This window comes from Elephas maximus, chromosome 3, assembly GCF_024166365.1.
Source record: "Elephas maximus indicus isolate mEleMax1 chromosome 3, mEleMax1 primary haplotype, whole genome shotgun sequence".
NCBI lineage: Eukaryota > Metazoa > Chordata > Mammalia > Proboscidea > Elephantidae > Elephas > Elephas maximus.
This window is the reverse complement of record NC_064821.1, coordinates 10,117,104-10,138,211: the sequence shown is the minus strand read 5'-3', so window position 1 is coordinate 10,138,211 and position 21,108 is coordinate 10,117,104. Positions and strand designations below refer to the sequence as shown.

The 21,108-nt window shown below is 47.4% G+C and overlaps 1 protein-coding gene across 1 annotated transcript in view; it reads right to left on the bottom strand.

Annotated features, from left to right (window-relative positions):
• The window catches only part of VAV1 (vav guanine nucleotide exchange factor 1), an 83,859-nt gene that overhangs the window by 16,711 nt on the left and 46,040 nt on the right, over positions 1-21,108 (bottom strand). Inside the window, exons 8-19 of the mRNA XM_049876585.1 lie at positions 20,417-20,520; positions 17,424-17,523; positions 15,594-15,689; positions 15,362-15,430; positions 14,367-14,453; positions 14,187-14,272; positions 13,394-13,526; positions 11,919-12,028; positions 10,754-10,855; positions 10,412-10,509; positions 9,971-9,993; positions 9,740-9,785 (exon numbers count right to left, since the gene is read on the bottom strand). Of these exons, the coding sequence (XP_049732542.1) occupies positions 9,740-9,785; positions 9,971-9,993; positions 10,412-10,509; positions 10,754-10,855; positions 11,919-12,028; positions 13,394-13,526; positions 14,187-14,272; positions 14,367-14,453; positions 15,362-15,430; positions 15,594-15,689; positions 17,424-17,523; positions 20,417-20,520 (1,054 nt within the window). The remainder of the gene's footprint in view (positions 1-9,739; positions 9,786-9,970; positions 9,994-10,411; positions 10,510-10,753; positions 10,856-11,918; positions 12,029-13,393; positions 13,527-14,186; positions 14,273-14,366; positions 14,454-15,361; positions 15,431-15,593; positions 15,690-17,423; positions 17,524-20,416; positions 20,521-21,108) is intronic.

Sequence of the window (21,108 nt, the reverse complement as noted above, 5' to 3'; positions counted from 1 at the left end):
TTTGGGAGTGGGTTTTCTTTGTTATGTTAAGGAGGCCATGTTAGTGTAGAGTGCGTTTTAACCCAATCATCTTTCAATGTAAAAAGAGCAGATTAGGACAGAAGAGCAAGCAGAGATGAGAGAAGATAGACGCCACGCCACATGAAGGTCACCAAGGAGCCAAGGAATAAGGCCCTTCCCCAGAGCTGACAAAGAAAGCCTTCCCCTAGAGCTGGTGCCTTGAATTTGGACTTATAACCTCCTAAACTGCAAGAAAATTAATTTTCTTTTTGTTACAGCCATCCACTTGTGGTGTTTCTGTTATAACTAAGACAGTACCCAAGAAGAAGCCCTGCTGGCACAGCAGTTAAGCACTCAGCTGCTACCGAAAGGTTGGCAGTTCAAACCCACCCAGTCGCTCCATGGGAGAAAGACCTGGTGATCTGCTTCTTTAAGGACTACAGTCTAGAAAATCCTACAGGGCAGCTCTACTCTGTCACATGGGGTCGCCATGAGTCAGAATCGACTCAACAACACCCAACAACAACATTTACCTAGAGAAATGAAAACATATGTCCACCAAAAGTCATGGACAAGAATGTTCACAGCAGCTTTATTTGAAATAGCCAAACACTGGAAACAAAACAAATGCCCTCAACAGGAGAATGGATAAACAAAGGAATAATATGCACCAGTACAAAAGACAAGCTACTGCTACAATCAACCACATCAACGAGTCACACCAGCACTATGTTGAATAAAAGAAGCCAGATTCAAAAAGAGTACACGCTGCATGATTCCATTTATATGAAGTTGAAAGACAGGCAAAACGAATCCAAGATGATAGAGATCAGGTAGCAGTTCCGTCTGGGAGGTAGGCGGGTACTGACTATTGTTGTTGAGTGACATTGAGTCAGTTTCCACCCATAATGACCCTAGGTGACAGAATAGGACCGCTCCACAGGATTTTCTTGGCTGTAATCTTTACAGAAGCAGATGGCGCGCCAGGTCTGTCTTCCGTCGTGGGGTTGAGCGGCTTTGAACCACTGACCTTTAGGTTAGCAGCCGAGCACTTAACCATTGTGCCACCAGGGCTCCATGGGTACTTACTAACAGGGAGCAAACTTTCTGCAATGATGGAAATGTTCCATAGTCTGCTTGGCCCAGTATGGTAGCCACTAACCACAGGAGGCTACTGAGCACTTGAAATGTAGCTAGTGGATCGAGGGAAAGTCTTTTTGATATTATTTAATTTTAATTCATTTGGGTTTTAATTTATATTTAACTGTGCAGCTCTAGGTTGTTGGAAACGTTCTGTATCCTGATCTGAGTATTGCCTCCGTGGATAAAAATCCACTGAACTATACACTTAAGATTCATTCACTTTCACATTTTATTGTATTTTCCATCTCAATAAAGAGTGTACACATGCACACATATGCACTTGTATATGCTGAGCAAATAACCTGAGAAGCTGAACTCTATGAAGAAGAACGGGGCACCAGGATTAGAGGAAGACTCATTAACAACCTGTGTTTTACAGACGACACAACCTTGCTTGCTGAAAGGGAAGAGGACTTGAAGCACTTACTGATGAAGATCAAAGACCACAGCCTTCAGTATGGATTGCACCTCAACATAAAGAAAACAAAAATCTCCACAACTGGATGAATAATCAACATCATGATAAATGGAGAAAAGATTGAAGTTGTCAAGGATTTCATTTTACTTGGATCCACAATCAACACCCATGGAAGCCATCGGTTGAGAAATCAAAAGACGCATTGCGTTGGGCAAATCTGCTGCAAAAGACCTCTTTAAAGTGTTGAAAAGCAAAGACGTCACCTTGAAGACTAAGGTGCACCTGACCCAAGCCATGGTGTTTTCAATCACCTCATATGCATGCAAAACTGGACAAAGAATAAGGAAGACCAAAGAAAAACTGACACCTTTCAATTAAGGTGTTGGCAAAGAATACTGAATACACCATGGACTGCCAAAACAAAGAACAAATCTGTCTTAGAAGATGTACAGCCAGAATGCTCCTTAGAAGCGAGGATGGCAAGACTTCGTCTCACATACTTTGAACATGTTATCAGGAGGGATCAGTCCCTGGAGAAGGACTCATCCTTGGTGTCTTAGTCATCTAGTGCTGCTTTAACGGAAATACCACAAGTGGATAGCTTCAACAAAGAAATTTATTCTCTCACAGTCTAGTAGGCTACAAGTCCAAATTCAGGGCGTCAGCTCCAGGGGAGGGTTTTCTCTCTCTGTCAGCTCTGGAGGCAGGTCCTTGTCATCAGTCTTCCCCTGGACTAGGAGCTTCTCCATGCAGGAGCCCTGGGTCCAAAGGACACACTCTGCTCCCAGCACTGCTTTTTCGGTGGTATGAGGTCCCCAACTCTCCACTTGCTTCCCTTTCCTTTTATCTCTTGTAAGATAAAAGGTGGTGCAGGCCACACCCCAGCGAAACTCCCTTTACATTGGATCAGAGATGTGACCTGAACAAGGGTGTTACATCCCACCCTAATCCTCTTTAACCACAGGCAGACATTATGATTTATAACACTCAGAAAAATCACAGAACAGAGGACAACCACAAAATACTGGGAATCATGGCCTAACCAAGTTGACACATAATTTGAGGGGACACAATTCAATCCATGACATCTGGTAAAGTAGAGGGTCAGTGAAAAAGAGGAAGACCCTCAAGGAGATGGATTGATACAGTGGCTGCAACAATGTACTTAAGCATTACAACAATTGTGAGGATGGCACAGAACTGTTGTAAGCAGGGTCACTATGAGTTGTAACTGACTCAATGGCACCTAACAACAACAACATACATATACTACATACATATACAGACATACCTTGTTTTATTGAGCATCGCTTTACTGTGCTTCACAGATATTGCATTTTTGACAAATTAAAGGTTTGTGGCAACCCTGCATCAAGCAATTCTTTCAGCGCCATTTTTCCAACAGCATGTGCTCACTTTGTGTCTCTGTGTCACCTTTTGGTAATTCTCACAATATTTGAAACTTTTTCATTATTGTTATATCTGTTATGGTGATCTGTGATCAGTGATCTTTGAAGTTACTATTGTAATCGTTTTGGGGGGCCATGAACCACGCCCATATGAGACGCAAACTTAATAAATAAATGTTGTGTGTGTTCTGACTGTTCCACCAATTGGCAGTCCTCCCATCTCTCTCTTTCTCCTTGGGCCTCTCTACTTCCTGAGACACAACGATATTAAAACTAGGCCAATTAATAACCCTACGATGGCCTCTAAGTGTTCAAGCGAAAAGAAGAATTGCAAATATCTCACTTTAAATCAAAGAAATGATTAAGCTTAGTGAGGAAGGCACGTTGAAAGCTGAGACAGGTCAAAAGTTAGGCCTCTTGTGCCAAAGAGTTAGCCAAGTTGTGAATGCAAAGGAAAAGTTCTTGCACGAAATTAAAAGTGCTCCTCCAACGAACACGCGAATGATAAAAATGTGAGACAGCCCTTATTGCTCATATGGAGAGAGTTTTAGGGGTCTGGATAGAAGGTCAAACCAGCCACAACGTTCCCTTAAGCCCTAACTCTATTCAGTTCTACAAAGGTTAAGAGAGGTACGGAAGCTGAAGAAGAAAAGTTAGAAGCTAGTGGAGGTCGGCTCATGAGGTTTAAGGAAAGGAACCATCTCCATAACATAAAAGTGCAAGGTGAAAGCAGTAAGTTATGATGTAGACGCTGCAGCAAGTTACCCAGATGATCTAGCTAAGACAATTGATGAAGGTGGCTACATTAAACAATGGATTTTCAATGTAGATAAAACATCGATATATTGGAAGAAGGTGCCATCTAGGACTTTCATGGCTAGAGAGAAGAAGTCAATGTCTGGCTTCAAAGTTTCAAAGGACAGATTGACTCTTTTTTTAGGGGCTAAATTTTTTAATGCAGCTGGTGACTTTAAGTTGAAGCCAATACTCATTTACCATTCTGAAAATCCTAAGGCCCTTAAGAATTATGCTAAATCTACTCTGCCTGTGCTCTATAAATGGAAAAACAAAGCCTGGATGACAGCACATCTGTTTACAACATGGTTTACTGAATGTTTTAAGCCCGCTGTTGAGACCTACTGCTCAGAAAAACAGATTCCTTTCAAAATATTACTGCTCATTGACAACACACCTGGTCACCCAAGAGCTCTCATGGAGATATACAAGGAGATTAATGTTGTTTTCATGCCTGCTAACACGACATCCACTCTGCAGCCCATAGGTCAAGGAGTAATTTTGACTTTCAAGTCTTATTTAAGAAACACACTGCCATAGCAGGGATTCCTCTGATGGATCTGGGCAAAACAAATAGAAAACCTTCTGGAAAAGATTCACCGTTCTACATGCCATCAACAACATTAGTGATTCATGGGAGGAGGTCACAATATCAGCATTAACAGGAGTTTGGAAGAAGTTGATTCCAACCCTCATGGATGACTTTGAGGGGGTTAAGACTTCAGTGGAGGAAGTAATAGCAGACGTGGTAGAAATAGCCAAGAGAACTACAATTAGAAGCAGATCCTGAAGATGTGGCTGAATTACTGCGGTCTCTTGATAAAACTTAAATGGATGAGGAGTTGCTTCTTATGGATGAGCAAAGAAAGTGGTTTCTTAAAATGGAATCTACTCCTGGTGAAGTGAACATTGCTGTGAACATTGTTGAAATGACAACAAAGGATTGAGAATATTACATAAATTCAGTTGATTAAGCAGTGGCAGGGTTTGAGAGGATTGACTCCAATTCTGAAAGAAGTTCTACTGTGGGTAAAATGCTATCAAACAGCATTCCATGCTCCAGAGAAATCTTTCATGAAAAGAAAGAGTCAACCAATGTGGAAAACTCCATTGTCTTATTTTTAAGAAATTGCCACAGCCACCCCATCCTTCAGCAATCACCACACTTACTGGTCAGCAGCCATCAACATCAAGGCAAGACCCTCCATCAGCGTAAAGACTTTGACTCATTGAAGTCTCAGATGATGGTTAGCATCTTTTAGTAATAAAGTATTTTTTAATTAAGGTATGTACACTGTTTTCTTAGACATAATACTATTGTACACTTAACAGACTACAGTATGTTGGTACTGTTGTTAGGTGCTGTCGAGTCAGTTCTGGCTCATAGAGACTCTATGTATGATAGAACAAAACACCACCCGGTCCTGCACCATTCTCATCCTCGTCGTTATGCTTGAGCCCATTGTTGCAACCACTGTGTCGATCCATCTTATTGAGGGTCTTCCTCTTTTTCGCTGACCCTCTACTTTACTAAGCTTGATGTCCTTCTCCAGGATCTGATCCCTCCTGATAACATGTCCAAAGTATGTGAGACGTAGTCTCGCCATCCTTGCTTCTAAGGACCATCCTGGCTGTACTTCTTCCAAGACAGATTTGTTCATTTTTCTGGCAGTCCATGGTATATTGAATATTCTTCACCAAAACCATAATTCGATTTTTCTTTGGTCTTCCTTATTCATTGCCCAGCTTTCACATGCATATAAGGTGACTGAAAACACCATGGCTTGGGTCAGGTGCACCTTAGTCCTCAAGGTCACATCTTTGCTTTTTAACATTTTAAAGAGGTCTTTTGCAGCAGATTTGCCCAATGCTATGCGTCTTGATTTCTTGACTCCTGCTTCCATGGGTGTTGATTGTGGATCCAAGTAAAACGAAATCCTTGACAACTTCAATCTTCTCTGTTTATCAGGATGTTGATTATTGGTCCAGTTGTGAGGATTTTTGCTTTCTTTATGTTGAGGTACAATTCGTACTGAAAGCTGTAGTCATCAGTAAGTGCTTCAAGTCCTCTACCCTTTCAGGAAGCAAGGTTGTGTCATCTACAAAACGCAGGCTGTTACTGAGTCTTCCTCCAATCCTGATGCCCGTTTTTCATATAGTCCAGGTTCTCAGATTACTTGCTCAGCACACAGATTGAATAAGTATGGAGAAAGGATACAACCCTGATGCATACCTTTCCTGACTTTAAACCACGCAGTATCCCTTTGTTCTGTTTGAATGACTGCCTCTTGATCTATGTACAGGTTCCTCATGAGCACAATTAAGTGTTCTGGAATTCCCATTCTTCGCAATGTTATCCATAATTCGTTATGATCCATGCAGCTGAATGCCTTTGCATAGTCAATAAAACACAGGTAAACATCTTCCTGGTATTCTCTATTTCAGCCAGGATCCATCTGACATCAGCAATGATATCCATGGTTCCACGTCCTCTTCTGAATCCAGCTTGAATTGCTGGCAGTTCCCTGTTGATATACTGCTGCAGCCGATTCTGAATGATCTTCAGCAAAATTTTACTTGCATGTGATATTAGTGATATCGTTTGATAATTTCCACATTCTGTTGGATCACCTTTCTTTGGAATAGGCATAAATATAGATCTGTTCCAGGCAGTTGATCAGGTAGCTGTCTTCCAAATTTCTTGGCATAGACAGGTAAGCACTTCCAGAGTTGCATTTTGTGATTATAATTTCATGAAGAAGAGGATTAAGGTAGGATTGTAACACCCTTTCTAAGGTCACATCCCTGATGCGGTGTAAAGGAGTTTCCCTGGAGTATTGCCTGCACCATCTTTTATTTTACAAGAGATAAAAAGAAAGGGAAGCAAGCAGAGAGGGGGGACCTCATACCACCAAGTGCTGGGGGCAGAGCTCGTCCTTTGGATCCAAGGTTCCTGTGCAGAGAAGTTCCTAGTCTAGGGGAAGATTGATGACAAGGACCTTCCTCCAGAGCCAACAGAGAGAAAAAGCCTTCCCCTGGAGCTGCCGCCCTGAATTTGGACTTCTAGCCTACTAGACTGTGAGAAAATTAATTTCTCTTTGTTAAAGCCATCTGCTTATGGTATTTCTGTTATAGTAGCACTAGATGACTAAGACACACATACACACACATACACATATATAAACATATATACATACATGGACACATTAGTTGTATCATGTTAGGTGCAAGTATGACTTTGTAATTGACTATGTCTTTATTTTTTTATGTCTTTATTTGGAGATTGTGCATGGTTTAAGGAGACGTGTACAGGTGCCAAGTTGACAAGGGGTGGACTCTGATGGTTAAGGTTGTGTGCCAACTTGACTGGGCCATGATTCTCAGTGGTTTGGCAGTTATGTAACGATGTAGTCATCCTCCATGATGTGATCTGATGTAATCAGCCAATCAGTTGTAAGGGGAGTTTCCTCATAAGTGTAGCCCGCATCCAATATATATGGACGTCCTGGCAAAACTCACTTGCTTGCCCTGGATCTTGCAACCAGCTCATCATCATCTGATCTCCAGTTCTTAGGAGTTGACCCAGCAACCTGCTTAATTGCCTCCTAATCTTGGGACTCATCAGTCTCTGCAACCTGTGACCCAGCAGCCTGCTGTCCTACCCTCCAATCTTGAATTCATCAGCCTCCACAGCCTGTAAGCCAGTGGCCTCCCGTCTGACCTGCTGATCTTGGGTTCATCAGCCCCTGCAGCTATGTGAGTCAGGAGAAGCCTCCACCCTGACGCTTGATCCACTGACTTGGGACTTGTTAGCCTCTACAACCGCGTGAGCTAATTCATTGAGATAAATTTATATGCAAATATATATATATATATATATACGCTTCACTGTTTCTGCTCCTCTTGACAACCCAGCCTAAGACATACATATATACATATACACATATATATACTTGTTGTTGTTGTTAGGTGCCGTTGAGTCAATTCCAGCTCATAGTGACCCTATGTACAACAAAATGAAACACTACCCAGTCCTGCGCCATCCTCACAATTGTTGCTATGTTTGAGCCCACTGTTGTAGCCACTGTGTCAGTCCATCTCATTGAGGGTCTTCCTCTTTTTCACTGATCCTCTACTTTACCAAGCATGGTGTCCTTTTCCAGGGACTGATCCCTCCTGATAACATGTCCAAAGTACACAAGACAAAGTCTCACCATCCTTGCTTCCAAGGAGCATTCTGGTTGTATTTCTTCCAAGACAGATTTGCTTGTTCTTTTGAAAGTTCATGGTATATTCAATATTCTTTGCCAACACCATAATTCAAAGGCATCGATTCTTCTTCGGTCTTCATTATTCATATACATATATGAATATTATATATTTGTGTATATGCGTGTGTGTGTACATACAGATACAGATATAGATATGTTGTTGTGTGCTGTTGAGATGGTTCTGACTCATAGAAAGCCTATAGGACAGAGGAGAACTGCCCCATAGGGTTTCCAAGGAGTGGCTGGTAGATTCAAACTGATGACCTTTTGGTTAGCAGCTAAGTTCTTAACCATTGTACCACCAGGGCTCCAGATATAGATATATACCTGGAGCCCTGGTGGCGCAGTGCTAACCAAAGGGTGGGCAGTCCGAATCCGCCAGGCACTCCTTGGAAACTCAATGGGGCAGTTCTACTCTGTCCTGTAGGGTCGCTATGAGTCAGAATCGACTCAAAGGCACTGGGTTTGGTTTTTGTTTTTATCCCACGCACATTTCCATACAGAGAAAAGCTTACTGAAACAGCATCTTACAGGATTTTGTGATGCAAAATCAATACAAAGGGAGATGAAGAGAACTATGAAGGTGTGCCTAGCTGGCTGAGACTACAAAAGGAGTTTGTCAGAGAGAAAAAAGAGGCAGTGAATCAGACAAGTGGATGGAAGAGAAAGAAGATTCTAACAAGTATTTTTATGCTTCCCTTCATAGCATTTGAGCAAAGCAGATAAAGAATTTGAGTTAGCAATTTTTTAATTCCTCTTAGGTTTTTGGGACTTGAAGACATGGATCACAGCTTTATATGTGGGATGTTATGTGGGTGTTAATATGATTATGGAGATCTGTCCTTGGGTCAAGCCTCTTGGCTGTGCAAATGGTTAATTCGATTAGCTGCTAACCAAAAGGTTGGTGCCTCGAGTCTATCCAGAGGCACCTCAGAAAAAGCCCTAGCAATCTGCTTCTGGAAAACCAGCCACTGAGAACCCTGTCAAGTCTGGCTAATTGCCTCCATGCACAGCTGCCTCCTTTGCCAGGAGACCAGAAGAACCTGATAGTGCCCAGCTACCATTACTGAACGTTTTGAGCAAAGATACTATAGCAGAATCCTGATCAAAAGGGGGAAAATGCAGAACAAATTTCAAATTCTCATGGAATCCATAATTTCTGGAGCCATAGAGGCTGAATGAACCCCTGAAACTACTGCCCTGAGATAATCTTTAAAACTTAAACCAAAAATATCCCCTGAAGTATTCTTAAAAGCAACAATAGTTTAGCATAACTAGTAAAAAATGTCTGTCTTAAGCATTGTGCCCTTTTAAGAGCTATCTATATGAGATCAAATTGACAACAAAAACTAGAAAGGTCAGATAGGAAGCTTAGGGGGCAGTGAGTTTATGTTAACAGGGGATGAACAACTTGGAAATGGAAGATGAGAATGGTTGCACAACTTGAAGAATGTAATCGGTGTCACTGAGTTGTACATGCAGAAACTGTTGAATGGGTCTATGTTCTGCTGTGTATATTCTCAACAATGAAAATAAAATAAGATTTTTTTAAAACCCTATGGAGCACAGTTCTACTCTGAAACACATGAGGCTGCCATGAGTCAGCGTCAACTCGATGGCAATTAGTTTGGTCTCTGGGTCAGCATCCTTGGGCCAGAGACCAGTTTCCCTCCTGCCCCATACAGCAGTCCCTGCTGACTTACCCAGATCATTTCTCTTTTTGTCCTGAGCCCTCCTGTGTGGCTTATCCTGGAGGGAGAGAGATACCAAGAAAGCAGGCATGGTGACTTGTACCCAGACTGATGGCTCCTCAGCCCCTATCTGCACATCCAAAAAGGGACCACGCCCACCACTGAGGTCTCCTGGGTCCTTCCCTCTTTGCCTCCCATGTTTTTCCATGCACAGAAAGGAACATGGGTATGAGGAGGTCTTACCTTCTTCATGGTCCCTGAAAAATCTATGGGAAGGAATAGGAAGTCATTGGAATAAGAAGCCCACAGAGTGACAAGGCCACCACTCACCTCTCACCTTCTCTCCCAGTGGGAACCCCATGGAGAGCCAAGCCCACCTTCCACCTTCTCTCCCAATGGGAATTCCATGGAGTTCCAAGCCCATCTCCCACCTTCTCTCCCAACAGGAACCCCGTGGACAGCCAAGCCCACATCCCACCTTCTCTCCCATTGGGAACCCCAGGGAGAGCCAAGCCCACCTTCCACCTTCTCTCCCAGTAGGAATCCCAAGGAGATCCAAGCCCACCTCCCACCTTCTCTCCCAGTAGGAATCCCAAGGAGATCCAAGCCCACCTCCCACCTTCTCTCCCAATAGGAATCTCAAGGAGATCCAAGCCCACCTCCCACTTCCTCTCCCAATGGTACCTTGCCCATGTCGACCACACATTGGGACCCTCCCCAGACACTCCTTGTGTGCAGGTGCACGGCATCGATGACAGCGGTAGCCCTGATAGAAGGTGCCTCTGGGGTGAGGGAAGGATGAAGGTGAGGAAGTGATCTTAACTGACATGGCCAACCACACCGCCAACCATCCCCAGCATGAGGGGGCCCCTTGGGCTCTTTTCAGAGCAGGAGGGAGATGGAGAAGCTGAGGGCCAAAATAAGGTCTCGCACCTCCCAGCTCAGTGGGCTGTCTGCTGGGGCAGCCTGTGCAGAGGGAAAGGACCGAACATGCCCAAGACCCACAGCCACCCCCCAGCCTCCCACCTCAGCAACATCTGGCAGGCTGCACAGGAAGTGGTCTCCTCGAAGGAGTACATCTGGAAGTCATGTCCGTTGGCAGTGGCGTTCTCGGGGTAGATATTGGAGCTGGAGTGGGAAAATAAATGGAAAGAGAACCAGGGCTTCATTACTGTTTGTTGTTGTTATTGGGTGTCATGGGGTCATACCCAACTCATAGTGACCCCATGTGACAGAGCAGAACAGCCCCATAGGGGTTTTTTTGGCTATGATCTTTACGGGAGCAGATCACCAAGTCTTTCTCCCGCAGAGCCACTGGGAGAGTTCGAACCACCAGCCTTTTGGTTAGCAGCCAAGTGCTTAACCATTGTGCCACCAGGGCTCCTGGTGGATGGCTCAATAATATCCCATTGTATGGATAGAGCGCGTCTTGCTTATCCATTTATTCATGATGGACATTTGGGTTATTTCTATCTTTTGGCGATTGTGAAGAGTGCTGCTGTGGGCATCCATAGAGACTGAAAACAAATGAGTGGTTGCCAGGGGTGGGGAGGAAGGAGCCCGGGTGGTGCAAGCGGTTTGCAATCAGCTGCTAACTGAAAGGTTTGAGGTTGGAACCCACCCAAGGACTCCATGGAACAATGACCTGGAGAACTGCTTCTGTAAAGATTACAGCCTGGAAAATCCTATGGAGCAGTTCTACCTGTAGCACATGGGGTTGACGTGAGTCGGGGGCCAAGTCAATGGCAGTTAACAACAACAACAAGAAGTAGGGAGGACGGGGAATGGGGAGTGACTGCTAGTGGGTACGGAGTCTCCTCTGGGACTGATGAAAATGTTCTGGAACTAGAGAGAGGAGGAGGTTGCACAACACAGTAAATGTACTGAATGCCACTGAACGTACACTTTAAAATGGTTCCTTTTTTGTCAGGTGAATTTCACCTCAATAAAAGAAGGAGAAGAAAGTGAAGAAGAGGCGGCTACAGCCTGCACAGAACCTTGGTGCCTTGAGTCTGTCCCTCCCATTTCCCAGATGGGGAAACTGAGGCTCAGAGTGGAAGAGAGACTGATCTGAGGTCTCATGGAATGTCAGGGCAGAGCTGGGACTTGGGCACAGAACTGCCTCCCAGCCCCTGCATCCAAGCGTCAGCCTCCCCTGAGGTTGGAAAGATGGAGGGGAGGGAGGGCTCACATGGCCATCTCGAACTGTTCCATCCACTTCTTCTTCAGCTCCCGTGTCTTGAAGAACAGCTCGTAGCCCTGGGCGCCTTGGTCCTCAATCAGAAGAAACATGTGGGACCACTGTAAGGAAGCAGAGGCCAGACTGAAGGAACCCCCCTACAAAGGGTGAGACCACACATCCACCGACCCTACCGCTGTAGAAGAAAAAGGGTCAGGCCAATGGCACCCACCCCATAGAAGGGAGGACCACACATCCACTCACCCCTATCCCATAGAATAAAAAGGGTCAGGCCAATGGCACCCACAGAGGGTGGGACCACACACCCACCAACGCAAACCCTGTGAAAAACCAACCCAGTTGCCATCGAGTCAATTCTGACTCATAGCGACCCCATGTATTATACAGTAGAACTGCTCCATAGGGTATTCTTGGCTGGAATCTAAAAGCAGATCACCAGGCCTTTCTTCCAAAACACCACTGGGTGGGTTCAAACCACCAACCTTTAGGTTATTAGTGGAGTGCAAAGTGTTTGCGCCACCTAGAGACCTGCCCTACCCCTGTAAAAAACTAAACGGGACCAGAAAAATAAGTCTGACCAATAGCAGCCTCCTCCCAGAGGGTGGGACCCCCAGGCCCCTGCCCCTAGGGAGTCATGCATGGGGACCCTGGTAAAGGGTTGCCCAGGATATCTAATACACACTCACAAGCCCAACACGCACACGCACACACACACAGCCTCCACTCGTTCGTTTCCCCAGCAAGCACTTGTTGGGTGCCTACTGGGGACAGAGCAGTGGACAGGACATTGTCCCCAGGGCCAGGCCCATAAACAGGTCATTACAAGAGAGCCTTCAGCATCATGACAAGTGAGAGACAGGGAGCTGAGAAACAGGAGCAGTAGTGGAGGTGGGGGGCAGTTACCCAGAGGAGGAGAAAAGTTGCCAGTTACCAGAAAGAGAGGCAGTTACCAGAAAGTGAGGAAGGAAGTGAGGAGACAGAGGTGCGAGGGTTGTCACCTCCACAGAGAAGGTCCCTGACCAATAGAGCTAAAATAGCCCCCTTCCACCCTCACCCCTCCTGGTGACATCACCCTGTCTACTTTCTTTGTAGAACACGGTGCTGTCTTTTCTTGTTTCCCACATGAATGGAAGCTCCATAGGAAGAGGGGAGGGACATGTCTGTTTTGTTTTCATTTAACACTCCTAGTTTTTTTTTTTTTTTTTTTTTTAGTGCCTAGAAGAGTGTCCTGAATGTAAACAACAACAAAAAAAAAAACCGTTGCCAGCGACTCATGGCGACCCCACGGATTACAGAGCAGAACTGCCCCATAGGGTATTCTTGGCTGTCATCTTTAGGGGAGGAGCGCTAGTAGTGCAACAGTTAAGCGCTCTTAGACATGTACACACACAGAGACATTCCAAAGGACTGGTCGAGAGCCCCAGTCTGCCCTGGACAGGAGCCCGGCTCTGGTCTCGGAGCCCCACCTTCTTGTTGTCCCGTTCTCCGGAGGAGTCGTCGCGAACCTGGAAGTTGTGCAGGTTCACAAAGTCCTTGAGGTCGTAGGAGTCCCCGCGGCGCTTACAGATAAGCAGGGCTTTGTCGAGCAGGAAAGCGTACCTGGGAGCGAGCAGGTCAGGTGTCCCGACCGGCGCCTCCCACCTGTCCCCACCAGCTCTCTGCCGGGTCCCTTCCACCTTCCTGGCTCCATCTTGATGACACCCTGACAACACCTCCATGTCTCCTCTTTTGCCAGCTTGCCCGTGCCCGCCTGTCCATCTTTGCCCCACCCACGCAATTTGTGTTGGTCCCGCCTGTATGTCCATTCTGGCCCTGCCATGCCTGTTCCTCTAAGCTCCACCCCCTGGTTAAGGCGGCCCGCTCAGGCTCCGCCCCAGATCTGTGTTGGCATTGCCCACCTGTTCATCTTGGCCCCACCCGCACGTCTATCGTGGCACTTCCCTGTCAATCCCTCTTGGTCCCACCCACCTGTCCATCTAAGAGCCTGGTCCTGCCTCTGCCCGGGCTCCACCCAACTATGCATCTTGTCCACCCACACGTCCACCCTGGCCCTGCCCTGCCTGTCCATCTAGGCTCCATTCTCGTTAAGTAGCCCACTCATCTGTCCATCTAGGCACCTGGCCCCGCCCCCTCCAGGCTCCACCTACCTGTCCATCTCAGACCCACCACCGGTTCATCCTGGCCCTGCCCCGTCGAGCCCTCTAGCCCCACCCACCTGTCCATCTAGGAGCCTGGGCCCCTCTCCCAGGCCCCGCCCACCTGTCCATCTTGGAGCGCCGCTCCACCGATGTAATCTTGAGCTCCCCGTCGATCTTGGGCCGGCCGTAGTGGGCCAGTGACTGGTCCTGAGCAGCAGACGGTCCGTCAACGGGCCACCAAGAAGAGGCCCAGACGTCTCCCCAAGGTGACCACACCCCTGACCCCTGTCGCCCCCCTCACCAGGTTCTCGATGGACAGCTGGAAGTTGGTGATCTGCCGCAGCGTCTCGTTGTCTCGCTTCACCTCGTTCACGCACTGCGCCAGGTCCTGGGGGCGGAGTAGGGGTGAGCGTGGACCGTGCACGGCCCAATTCCCAACCTGGCCCGGGATAGGGGGCCAGCGCCCACCAGGGGCCAGCAGGAGGCTTAGTGACAGGGTGTCCGCAGCATGTCACTGTACTCTGTGCGTTTCCTCAGGGGCGCTGCTGCAAACCACTGGTCCTATGGGCTTGTCCATGTGTGGTGCGGGCAGGAGTTGACTGTGGGTGTGATGTCACTGCCTTGAGGGTGTGTGAGGGTGTGTTGTTAGCTACCGTCTAGTCAGTCCACGACTCATGACAACCCCATGCACAATGGAACATCTGACCAGTCCCGCACCATGATTGGTTGCGGATTGGACCGTTATGATCCATAGCGTTTCCAGTCACAGGCTTTTCTGCCTAGTCCATCTCAGAATGGAAGCTCTGCAGAAACGTGTTCAGGATCCAAGCAACATGCAAGCCTCCGCTGACAGGTGGTGGCTGCGAACGAGGTGCATTGGCCAGGAATAAAACCAGGTCTCCCGCATGGGAGGTGAGAATTCTACCACAGAGCCACACAGTCCCCACGAAGGTGTGTGTTGATATTGCCTTTGGGTGCCCTCGAATCCCTTCCAACTCAGTGGCCCCACGTGACAGAGTAGAACTGCCCCAAAGGGTTTTCTAAGCTGTAATCTTTACCGGAGCAGATGGCCACTTCATTCCCACCAGGAGCCTCTGGGTGGGTTTCAACCACCAACCGTTTGTTTAGCAGTGAAGTGCTTAACACTTGCACCACCAGGGCTCCTTGAAGGTGTGTGTGGGCCCCTGAAACTCGGCAGTCTCCTGGCGTCTCTGTATATGTACCTGGGTGTGATGGTCACCCCACTCCTTCCAGAAGATTCCAAGCATCACCTGTCTATCCCTCCGTCCCACTCACCCTCATGGCGTCCAGGGCCAGACGCAGGTTCTCCTTCTCCATCGAGTCCTGTGTATGTTTCACCAGCTCCTGCAGGACCCAGGGAGTCAGACATCACCCGGGCGGCCCCTCCTGGCCCACCAGCTCATCCTCCCTCTGCCCCCTCTTCCTGGAGGCAGGGATGACCCAAACAACCCATCCCAGAGTGTCCTAGAGCACCAGCTCCACCCCCACCCAAAGCCGTGCACCACACCTGGAGAAGGAGGTGGTACTTGAGCACTCGCTGCATGGGCACCATCAGCAGGTCCCGCAAGGTGAACCTCCCATTGTTTGCTCGCTGAGAACACTCCTGGGGGTGGCGAGGAGGGGACAGAGAATGAGGTGAGGCTGGAGGCAGGTGCTCTGGCTGAGCCAGTAGTGGAGAGGGACACAGACAGACCCCAAAGCTGTGCTGTTTCTTCCTAGAGCTCAAAGCACTATATCTCCCCCAGGGAAATAAGGAAGGAAAGATGCGTTATGGATTGAATCGTGTCCCCCCAAAATATGTGTTACAAATCCCTTGGTGGCATAGAGGTTAGGCGCTCGGCAGTTTTAACACACCAGCCGCCCCGCGGAGAAAGATGTGGCAGTTGGCTTCCATAAAGATTACAGCCTTGGAAACCCTATGGGGCAGTTGCAGTTCTACTCTGTCCTCTAGGGACGCTATGAGACAGAATAGACTCCAGGACAATGGGTTATTTTTATACCTGTGGATGTAATCCCATGTGGGAATAGGGTTTTCTTTGTTACATTCAGGAGGCCATATCAGTGTAGGGCGTGTCTTAAACCAATCACTTTTGAGATTTAAAAGGGGCAGATTAGGTGGAGAAGCAAGGAAGTAGGAATGGAGAAAGACTGATGCCTCCTGGAGATCTCCAAAGAAAACCAAGAACCTGAGACAACAACTTTTCCCCAGAGCAGACAGAGCCTTCCCCCAGAACTAGCGCCCTGAATGCAGACTTGCGGCCTCCTGAACTGTGAAAAAATAAATTCTGTTCATAAAAGCCCCCCATCTGTGGTGTTTCTGTTACAGCAGCACTAGGAAATGAAGACAGAGGCTGTGGGGTGGGGGTGGCTTAAGACCTGGCTGGAAGATCTGTGGGCACTGCCTAGGGTAGAGGACTTGCAGCTGAGTGGGGCTGGAGACGGGGAGAGGGAGAGGTCTGGAGACCCCCCACTGCACCGACTAGAGAAGGAGGAGTTGGGGGGCACACAGGGAGCGTCTCTTTGTCCCTGCTCTGTGGCTTTCAGTCGAGTTTCCACTGGACTTACTGGCCAGGGTTCAGTCCAGGTCCACCTTAACTCAGGGCCAGGGTTGGCTGGGGTCAAGGTCAGACTGAAGCTGGCGCTCAGCCAGGATTGGGACTGAGCCCAGAGTTGGGGTTCAACCCAGAATTGGGGCTGAGCCCGAAGTTGGGGCTCAGCTGGGATTGGGGTTCAGGCCAAAGCTGAGGCTCAGCCAGGACTGGAGCTCAACCGAGAGTTGGGGCTTGGCCAGGGTTGGGCATAACCCAGAGTTTGGGCTTCGCTAGGGTTGAGGCTCAGCCCAGAGTTTGGGCTCAGCTGAGTTTGAGGCTAAGCTGGGGTTGGGGTTCAGCTGGGGTTGCAGCTTAGCTGGAACTGGAGCTCAGCCCAGGATCAGGGCTCAGCAGGGGTTGAGTCTCAGCCCAGGATTGGGACTCAGCTAGGATTGGGGCTCAGTGCACAGTTGGGGTTCACCCTAGGGCTGGCGTCCACTTGGGATCAGGGCTCAGTTTGGAGTCAGGATCTCTGCCTGATGTCAGGCCTCAGCCCTGGGTTGGGGATTCAGTTCAGGATTGGCTTTGAGCCTGGAGTCAGCTCCGCGCAGGGGCTCAGCCGGGCTGGGGCTCTGTGCTCTGGCCCATTTCCACCAGTTGGCTGCTTGGTACCTTCCTCCCCAAACTTTCCAGGGACCCTAGCTGGGCTGCAGCAGAAAGCAGGGCATTCCAGGCTCCAGCTCCTTGCTGCTGCCCTTGGGACTTGGAAGCAATGGGCGAGCCCCCAGCTGTGACACGGACCCCACCTCCAGCTTCATCTGCACGTCCTCACGGGCTGAGGCCACACGATCCAGGTGCTTGCTGGCGGACTCCACCTGACTGCAATAGCGGCCGTAAATGAGGAACCTGCAGGAAAAGAACAGGCCGCCTGGTGATGGTTGCCAGTACCAAGGTCAGGCTGACCTGGCTGTCAGCCCTGGCCTCCTCTCTTCCCAGCTGGGTTGCTCTGAGCCTCAATTTCCTCATCTGTAAAATGGGTGTAAGGAGCCCTGGTGGGACAATGGTTAAGCACTCAGCTGCTAACCAAATGGTTGGTGGGTGTAACCCAACAGTGGCTCTCAGGGGGAACAGACCTGGTGATGTGCTCCCATAAAGATCACAGCCTAGAAAACTCTATGGGGCAGTTCTGCTCTGTCATCTGGGGTTGCTGTGAGTCAGAATCGACTCAACAGGACCTAACGTCAACAATAACAACAAAATGGGAATACCAACAGCCCCTCCCACACAGGGGTACTATAGCGTTAAATGAGATGATGCCATGGCCCCTGGAGGATGATTTCTGCTCAATGTTCATTTCTATCACAAACAATCATTGAACACCTACTGTGTGCCAGGCCCTGTGCTAAACACTTTAAGCATCAATTTATTTAATGCTCGCCACAACCCTCCAGGGTACATTCCTGTACCACATTGATTTTTAATTTAATTTTTGGTGAAAAATACACATATCAAAGCATGCTGCCATTTAAGAATATCTACATATATTGTTCAGTGACATTGGCGACATTCTTCACCTTGTGTCAGCATTCTCATTATTTCTGCTCTCATTGTTTTTCCCCCATTACTTTAGACTCACAGCCCCCTAGACTTCTCATCTATCCTTTAGAGTTACTGTTGTCTCTCTGGTCTCAGATAGATAGTTTCTGTTTGTTTGGTTGGTTAAGTGCAGTCCTTAAAGATGACATTCTTTAGTTTTTGAGCTAAACTGTTTTTTTGTTTAAAGATGACTTCAGCATCTCAACATTTGAAGAGTATTCCAGGGCAACAGTCTCAGGGGTTCCTCCAGCCTCAAGGGGTCCAGTAAGTATGGATGCTTTGGAACATGAAATTCTGTCCCACATTTTTTCCCTTTCTATCAGGGTCCATCTGTTGTGTCCCAGATCAAATCATTCAATAATGGTAGCCAGGCACCATCCAGTTCTTTCGGTCTCATGTTAGAAGAAGCAGAGATTCATGGAGACCCTTGGTCCTCTAATCTGGTTGCTTCTCTGATTCTTGGGCTTCCTTCTTCCTCCAGTGCCCCAGACGAATAGAGGTCAATTGCTGTATTTTGGATGGCTGCGGGCAAGCTTTTAAGACCCCAGACCCTACTCACTGAACTCACATCATTACGTGGAATGTATTGCTAATTGCCTCCACGAACAACTGCCTCATTTGCCAGGAGCCCAGAAGAACTTGATAGTGCCCGGCTATCATTACTGAACGTTTTGAGCAAAGATACTATAGCAGAATCCTGATCAAAAGGGGGAAAATGCAGAACAAAATTTCAAATGCTCATGAAATCCAGACTTTCTGGAGCTATGGAGGTTGGATGAACCCCTGAAACTATAGCCCTGAGATAATCTCTAAACCTGAAACTAGAAATATCCCCTGAAGTCTTCTTTAAATCAAACAATAGTATAGCTTAACTGGTAAAGAATATCTGCCTTGAGCATTGTGCTTTTTTAAGATCTGTCTATATGGGAGGAAACCCTGGTGGCGTAGTGGTTAAGTGCTAAGGCTGCTAACCAAGAGGTCAGCAGTTTCGAATCCGCCAGGCACTCCTTGGAAACTCTGTGGGGCAGTTCTACTCTGTCCTGTAGGGTCGCTATGAGTCGGAATCGACTCGAGGGCAGTGGGTTCAGTTTTGGGTTTGGTCTATATGAGATTAAATTGACAACAGCAACTTGGAAGATTAGATAGGAAACTTAGGGGGAAATGAGCTTATGTAAACGGGGGAGGAACGATTTGGAAAAGGAGGGTGAGAACAAATTGCACAACTCAAAGAGTGTAATTACGGTCACTGAATTATACAGTGAAAGCTGTGAGAGCCAGCACTCGCTGGGACTGCCTCGTTTTTTCCAGGTCTTGAAAGTTTTCTGCCTTTCAAAGGATGCAGTCTTACCATTTTTCTATCCCTTGTTTTAGTGGAAAATATTTGAGTTTTCCTTCTCTGACAGGTTTCTGCCTTACATAGTTCTGGCTTTCGTGGCTTTTACTGTACATTTAGAAACTGGTGAATATGCCACTGTGTATATCCTCAACAACAAAAATAAAATATAAATACATATATATATATATAGGAAATAAATTAACCAAGCTTTGGTGCCTCAAAAATAAAATAATAATAATGATTGTTTTTCCAATTTCTCAATTATCTTTTCTGTACTTTTTCTATGTTGTTGTTGTGTGCCATCAAGTCAACTTTAGCTCATAGCGACTCTATAGGACAGAGAAGAACTCCCCCATATTTCCAAGGAGTGGCTGGTGGATTTGAACTGCCAACCTTTTGGTTAGCAGCCACAGCTCTTAACCACTTCACCACCAGAGCTCCATACTGCTTCTATAAATAGTGAAGAATAAAGTGTCAAGTGATACCGTGTGGCCAAAGCTGAGTGCTTAACTTGACCTTCCAATAAAGCAAAATGAAATTGTGAAAAATGAAGGAAAAAAAAAAAAAAACAGTATTATGCCAGTTGACTGGATTGTCCCTCAAGACCATGACCAAAATGAGAAAGCTAGTCCCAGGAGGTGTGTACCACGTTGATTTTGCAGATGAGGAAGCAGAAGCTCAGAGAGGTTAAGTAACATTCCAGTGACACACAGCTCACAAGTGGTGGAGCTGGGAACTGAGCCAGAGATGGGCAGCTCCTTCCCCACAAGCCCATGAGCACACAGCACACAGTCACCCTCCCTGGCTGATGGTCCCGGAGGGCAGGGTCTCTGGAACACCCAGCCCAGGCAGGGGTAGGGGTCTCACCTCTCCTTGTACTTGATAAAGACCTGGTAGAGGTTGGGAGCGCTGGGGGTAGCCAGGGTTTCCTTCATCTCCTTCAGAAAGAGGGTGTGCACAACAAGCAGATCCTATTTGGAGGAAAGGGTGAGGGCTGGAGCTGGGGCGGGGAAGGGCTGGGACCCAGCAGGCTTGATGGGGTAGGGGTCATTGCCTACCGTTGTGGACTGACATATGTCCCCAGCCCCAAAATACATGTTAGAAACCTAACCCCTGTACCTGTGAAGGGAATCCTGGGCAGCACAAATGGTTAACTACTCGACTATTAACCACAAGGCTGGAGGTTTGAACTCAACCAGAGGCCCCTTGGAAGAAAGTCCTGGCAACCTGCTTCCAGAAACCCTACAGAATGAAGTTCTACTCTGACACACATTGGGTCACCATGAGTTGGAATCAACTCAACGGCAATTGGTACTGGTACCAGTATGCCTGTGGATGTAATCCCATTTGGGAAAAGGGTTTTCTTTACTATGTCAGTGAGGCCATATCAGTGTAGGGTGCGTCTTAAACCTAATCACTTTTGAGATATAAAAAAAGCAGATGAGGCACAGACACCAGCGGGCTGGGGAAGACAGCACCTGCGAGGATCACCAAGGAACCGGGGAACACCTGGTTACACAAGCTGAGAAAGGAGCTTTCCCCATGAGCCAGCACCCTGA